The sequence below is a fragment of the Sapajus apella genome, unplaced genomic scaffold, assembly GCF_009761245.1.
Source record: "Sapajus apella isolate SASKATOON/1434 unplaced genomic scaffold, GSC_monkey_1.0 scaffold8, whole genome shotgun sequence".
NCBI lineage: Eukaryota > Metazoa > Chordata > Mammalia > Primates > Cebidae > Sapajus > Sapajus apella.
In genome coordinates this window covers 1,221,087-1,227,490 of record NW_022436948.1, presented here as the reverse complement: position 1 = coordinate 1,227,490, position 6,404 = coordinate 1,221,087, and the positions used below count along the sequence as shown (strand labels likewise).

The 6,404-nt window shown below is 62.7% G+C and overlaps 1 protein-coding gene across 3 annotated transcripts in view; it reads left to right on the top strand.

The window, feature by feature from the left end:
• Positions 1-6,404, top strand: part of COL18A1 (collagen type XVIII alpha 1 chain) — a 54,392-nt gene that overhangs the window by 30,221 nt on the left and 17,767 nt on the right. For all 3 annotated transcript variants that reach the window (XM_032276710.1, XM_032276709.1, XM_032276708.1), the window contains exons 15-25: positions 241-372; positions 863-925; positions 1,804-1,830; positions 2,745-2,780; positions 3,400-3,471; positions 3,786-3,821; positions 4,163-4,252; positions 5,323-5,352; positions 5,451-5,477; positions 5,858-5,920; positions 6,183-6,257. In XM_032276710.1, coding sequence (XP_032132601.1) covers positions 241-372; positions 863-925; positions 1,804-1,830; positions 2,745-2,780; positions 3,400-3,471; positions 3,786-3,821; positions 4,163-4,252; positions 5,323-5,352; positions 5,451-5,477; positions 5,858-5,920; positions 6,183-6,257 — 651 coding nt within the window. The remainder of the gene's footprint in view (positions 1-240; positions 373-862; positions 926-1,803; positions 1,831-2,744; positions 2,781-3,399; positions 3,472-3,785; positions 3,822-4,162; positions 4,253-5,322; positions 5,353-5,450; positions 5,478-5,857; positions 5,921-6,182; positions 6,258-6,404) is intronic.

The following is a 6,404-nucleotide window of genomic DNA, read 5'->3' as shown; positions in this document are numbered from 1 at the left end:
CGGGAGGAAGGCTGTGTCCTCAGCTGTGTCTCTAAGTGGCTGAGATCCCATGGTGAACTCGGGAGGAAGGCTCCTGCTGCTGCTGTTGACCTTCATTGCTTGGCAGGGCGTTACTTACCTTTTGATTTTCAGGTGTTGAGAAAGCATCATAAGAAAACGTGTCTGCCCTGGGGTTGCAGGGCCAGTGGGGGCTGGGCTGGGCTGGGCTGGGCCCTGACACGCTCTCCTCACCCCATGCAGGGGAGCAAGGGAGACCCCGGTCCTGCTGGTGCTCGCGGGGAGAGTGGCCTCACAGGAGCCCCTGGACCTGCAGGACCACCAGGCCCCCCCGGACCCCCTGGGCCGCCAGGACCAGGACTCCCCGCTGGATTTGTGAGTGCCACCTGCATCTGACCCCTGGAGAGCCGGGGTTGCCTGAGCCCCATCCCTGCTGCCCCTGGCATGGCACTCACAGAGCAGCACCGTGCCCACCCCTGCTGCCCCTGGCATGGCACTCACAGCAGCAGTCCCTGGCAGTGGCCTCACTGGCGTTGCCCCAGCTTGCGATTCTGTCTTCCCATGGGGACTCCATCTCCCGCCTGTGCCCTGCTGTGCTGAGGGGCTGCTCCTGGGGAATTCGGCCCAGCCACACCCGGCACCCTTGCGCTGAGCGAGAGCAAATAAGTTGACCCCAGACAGGTGGCCTCAGGAGTCCCCGCCCAGGCCCTGCCACCAGGTGAACAGTCCCCGTCCAAGAACAGCGGCTCCCCAGGCCACCGTGGCCCCGCAGAATGGCCTGTCCTGCTCTCAGGCAGTGCTGGCCCCAGGGAGGGTACTTCCCTAAGAAGGGACATGGGCCCATGTGTGTCTTGTGCTCCTCCAGGATGACATGGAAGGCTCCGGAGGGCCCTTCTGGTCGACTGCCCGAGGCGCTGATGGGCCGCAGGTACTGCCATGGGCTGGGCGTGGCCGGCTCTGAGGGGCGAGGGGGTGTTGCTTGGGGCGGAAGAGTGTCCATTGAGTGGTCGGCCTTGCCTGCGGCCGGAAGCTGCCCTGCAGAGCAGACCGCGTGTCGGGGTACTGTGCTGGCCACCCTCGCTCGGGAGATGCCCCTTTGTTGAACTAAATCACGGGGTGAGGGCCTGGTCTGCAAAGTGGGAGACACAGTGGGCGGTCAGGACAGAGGCAGGGCCGCCGCGCCCTGAAGGACAGGCCTTTCTGGGGAAATTCAAGTCATATTCTTTTTGTGGCCCAATTTTGGGAAGTGACAGATGTTTGGCTTGAGTAGAATCTGAAATTCCTGTGACATCTCCACCATGTTCCACTGTCAGCATATATACTGGTCAGGGTTAGGGCCAGCCAGGAGTGACCAAAATCCCTAAGTAACTGTGCTCAGACAACTCATGTGTCAGGGCACACCCAGGGGCCGGCTGCTCCTTCCTTCCCCGCCCCCGCTGTCCCTTCCACGACACCGGCTCCCCTGTGGTGCCAGCACGGAGGAGCCCGTAGGCGTCACAACCTGTGCCTGAGACGTGGGGCGGCTGAAGCCACAGCGTCCAGCTTCACGCTCAGAGACTCAGCCTGCTGAGAGCAGGGGTGGTCAGGACACATTTCTCACTCGGAGAAAAATGAATGCGAAATTTCAGTGAGGCAGAAACAAACTGATTCCACGGTAAGTTAGCAGGGCTTCACCATTCTAACCTAGCACCTTTCCTTGCACACACGGATTTTTAAGACCTGACTGTTACCAGCTGGCTTTTCTTGTGGGGTGAGCATCTCACCGCAGGGCCTGCAGCTGCACTAACGTCTCCTCTGCCCTCACAGGGACCCCCCGGCCTGCCAGGACTCAAGGTCAGTGTTGACGGAGCGTGGGCTTGGGTGGTTGCTGGCTTGGCCCTGGCCACCCTGGGGTTGGGGAGACAGGGCCTCGCCTCAGGTTTTCGGATGGCAGGCGTAGGATGAATTCATCACGGGAAATTTGCAAAATGCAGCACAAAAGCTGAACTGGGAAATAATCACACACAGCCCCTATCGGGACCTCCAGTGTGAAGGACTATTGTCCCGTTCTCTCTCTGAAACCCGTGAATCAGGATTCCTGGGTTCACACTCCTGAAGCAAACACTCCGACGGGCTGAAAGAGGGGCTCGGGAAGAACCCGGGGTCCCCATCTCAGCCTTAGGGACAGGTGGGCTCCTGGGCTCAGGGCCAGAGGTGTGGTGACCCTGGAGGACCTGGGAGTTTGTCCTCTGCTCCCCTGTTCCTGGAGGACACCAGCCCCCAGCCTGCCCCAAAGACCCCACCCCCGCCTGGGCCCGGGGCAGCAGCCGCCTCTCACCCAGCTGTGCACATCAAAGCTTGGTGGCAGGGGGCCCACCCTGTGGCTGACTCTCACTTGTCACCAGCCCTGCCCTGGCGCCCACTCCTTTGACAACGCTCTGCTTTCATTTGCAAGACATTGGACATTTCGAAAGTCTGACTTTTTGGAAGGGCTTGTGTGTTCACTTTCTTAAATTGTGAAAGTGAGGTCATCTCAGCAGGGTTCTGCTTGGAGTCCCAGTGATGGAATATGCCCCCAGGCTCCACTGCAGACCAGACTGGGTGCCTTTGGCCACCGTGGGCCACGGGGTCCCTGCACAAGTCTGGGCTGGGGGAGGGGTGTGAGATGCATCCTGGGTCACTCACTCTTCCCTTCCCCCGGGGTGGACGCTGCCTGGGGGTGCTGGGCTGGTCCCAGTAGGTGCTCATGAGACCCTTTATCCACTTAGGGGGATCCTGGCATGCCTGGGCCACCAGGGTCCAAGGTAAGCATGATGCTGGGGCTCAGAGACGTGGCCAGGCAGGGGTAGGGAGGGCCCAGGCAGACGCCTGCAGAGGTTGGCTCAGGGCAGCCTTCCCTACTCTTCCTCCCATCGTCCTTTATAATTGAAGACGTGCCGGTTTCAAAGGGAAAACTGCCAGGACACCCACATGCAGGGCACCCAACCCTAGGGCACCTCCAGGTTTGACTGCATCAGGAACACAGCCTTCCTCCCTCCCAGCTGCCTGACTGTGCAGGCCCCCTCCGCCCCTGCCACCAGCCTCCTGCCTCTCCCTCCTTTCCCCCTACTTCCCACTCCCCAACTTCTCTCCCATTTCCTCCTTCCCCATTTCCCCTCCCCCACTTCTCCCTCCTCCAGCTTTCCCCACTTCTTTCTCCCCCACTTCCTCCTCCCCCAACTTTCCCCTCCCTCAACTCCCCCCTCCTCCCGACTCCCCTTTCTCCACTCCTCCGTCCCTCCACAGCCCCCGCCTAGGCCCACAGGGGTGAGAGAGAGAAGCCCAGACCGTCCCACATCCAGGGGTTCCCCAGACTCCTTGTGAGGGTCCCTGCAGCTCCGGGCCTGTGGCCAATGCCCTGCATCCTCCATGTGTCCTTTTCAGGGAGAAGTTGGAGCAGATGGAGCCCCTGGGTTCCCCGGCCTCCCCGGCAGAGAGGGCACTGCTGGGCCCCAGGTGAGCGGCCTTGGTGGCCCTGGGGTGCAAAGGCGTGGAGTCCCAAAGGCACCACGCTAAGTCGAAAGCTGGGAGGAGGTGTGTCCCCCGGGCCCTGGGCTTCCGTGTTCCCTCCAGGTCTCTGAGCGCCAGGAGCCAAGTGCACGTCTCCATCAGGGCTTTTGCTGGCTGCCTCCCTCCCAGGCCCCTCCCGGTCTGGAAATAAAGAACTCCACGTCTTCATTCACAGTCATCCCTCGTGGGAGCCTCGGGGCTCCTAGACGGGGGCTCCTGTTTCTGTTTATGATGAACCATTTTTTTTCCCATTTCTTCAGGGGCCAAAGGGAGACAGAGGCAGCCGGGGAGAAAAGGTGAGTGTCCCTAGGTGGGTGGATGGGGGTGGGCAGTGCTGGGACATCCCGAAGGCTTGTCTTCAGCTGCCCCCATTTCCATGCCCCTGCTGCCCATGTGGCCTCAGAGACTCGGGACAAAGACCCTCAAGTCGGCAGGGGCGGCTTTTAGGCGGGGGTGGCGTGTGCAGCTCAGCCATCTCCCTGCGCTGCCTGGGAGGGGACTCCAAGGCTGCAGTCCACAGCCCTGTGCCCTCCTCACCCCCCATGGGCTCTGGGCACCCCCTCCAGGGCTGGGTGGCTCTGGGGTCCTGGCCAGAGTGGCTGGGACAAAATGCTGGACACGTGGCATCTTATTCCAGGGAGATCCAGGGAAGGATGGAGTCGGGCAGCCGGGCCTTCCCGGCCCCCCTGGACCCCCGGGGCCTGTGGTCTACGTGTCGGAGCAGGACGTAAGGATGCTGCATGGGTGGGCACCCAGTCTGTCCAGACCTCCCACTGGGTGCAGAGATCTCTCCCCGAACCCCCCACAGCCCACAGGGCAGGCCACACTCTGAGTTCACCGTGGGGGCTGCTGAGGCCCCGGGTCAGAGATGCCCCAGGGGTGGGGGGGCTCCAATCGGGTCAGTCCCTGTGTCCTTGACGCTGTGGCCCTGAGACTGCACGGAGTCCTCCAGCTGCCCTGTCAGAAGCAGCAGCCATGCCCTGGCCCTCTGGTGAAGGCTGTATCAGTTCTGGAACCTTCCTCTCCACCGAGGCCTGTCCATCAGGCCTTTGAGCTGCACCCTCTGTGCCAGCCCGCAGCGTGTCCCACTGGTTCCTATGCCACCCTGGCCTCACAGGCAGACGTGACCCTGCCCAGCTCTGCCACATGGAATGCAGTGGCAGCCCCAAGCCCCACGTCTAGGCAGGAGGCTTAGCCCGGGCAGACGTACGGCCCAGGGAGCAGAGCTGGGTGTGGGAGGGCTTCAGATCCCTGCTTCTCTGGAAGGGGCTGCCCGGGCAGAGCTGAGAGCAGGCACCGTCAGCCCTCACCCTGGACTTGTTACCTAACCCTGTGCTCCGGGCCCTCACTTAGGAGGTGGGACCACAGCCAACTGGAGAGGAGGGTGGGGTTGGGCACAGGCGGGAGAGCCTCCCCAGCGTGGCTTTGCTAGGAGCAGCCGGATGGCATCGCGGGGCCACAGGGACTTGGGTATGACGGTCAACTCATTGGAACATGAGAAAAGCCCCCAAGCTGGCAAGCAAGGGAGCCTCTAGCAGAGGGAGGAGCATCTTAAACCAAAACGGAAGTGAAAACCGTGGCCCTTAGGGCGTCTGGAGTCTGGGTCCAGCTGCTCTGAGCAAGGGGAGTCTGTGCTCAGGAGGGGTGCCCCCGGCCCAGGAAACCCAGAAAGCAGCATTTTCCCGAATGTCATGTTTCATTTTGTTCTGTTGATGTTGTAAGTCTCACAGTGAGGGTCCGGTTTAATTTTAAACATAGTTCTTTGCCTCTGATTTGTTTTTGCCGGCTGGTGGACAGGGAGCTGTCCGGAGCGTGCCGGGATCTGAGGTACGTGCCTGTGGGGACCTGGGTTCAAGTCTGGGTGGGGCCCAGGCCATGGCACAGGTGTGTGGTGACCCCAGCTGATGCCATCCCTCTTTCCCCAGGGCCGGCCGGGCTTCGCAGGCTTTCCTGTGAGTAACCTCGTGCCAGAGCTGAGCACTGGCCCCCACCGCCCTCCTTGCAGGGGGGTCCCCACTTGGTGGCACCGAGCAGCCTGTAGAGCTGGGGAGGGGATTGCAACAGTCACTGGCCCTCGAGGACGCGATGGTGGCGGGATGTGGGCAGAGCGCCTGGCAGGCCCTACACTGGGTGGGCACCCTCGAGGCCGAGGCAGCTTCTTTCGCCTGCAGAGGCCTGTGGTGTCCGGAGTGAGGCGGGCCTGAGAGGGTCCTGGGGGGGACTGACAAGGCAGGCACGTCACGGGGGCAGCTGTGGGAGGAGGTGGAGCAGCCGTCAGGGATGGGGGAGACGCAGCTGCTCGAGCCTCACCCCTGCCTGGCCCCCATTTCAGGGACCTGCAGGGCCCAAGGGCGACCTAGGCTCTAAGGGCGAACGAGGCTCCCCGGGACCCAAGGTAAGGGCTCAGTCGCCGTCCCTCAACTCCCTCTATGACCCAGGGGCGGCTCCAGCCTGCCCAGGTGACTGCTGTTGGGGGATCTGGGAGTCCCCAGCCTCTGCGGTGAGGGGTACACCCCACTCGGGCTGTCCCTGTGGTCGCCTCCCCCCCGAATAGGACCCAGGCTGCTCCCCGGCTGAGGACTCCTGCCTTCAGGGCGCTGGGTGAGGCTTTGCGGGAAGGAGCTGGCCTGACTCTGCCGGACCTCCTGCCGTTCCAGGGTGAGAAGGGTGAGCCTGGCAGCATCTTCAGCCCCGATGGCAGTGCCCTGGGCCCTGCCCACAAAGGAGCCAAGGTGAGGCCAGGCAACCTCCTTCCAGTGTGGGGGCATGGGGGCTTCTGGGGGCTGTGGAGACAGCCTAGGAAGGGTCTTGCCGAGGGTCTCCCTGACCCACGAGCCCTACCCAAGCAGGGCTCCAGCATCCGGGCCTGGCCCCTCATG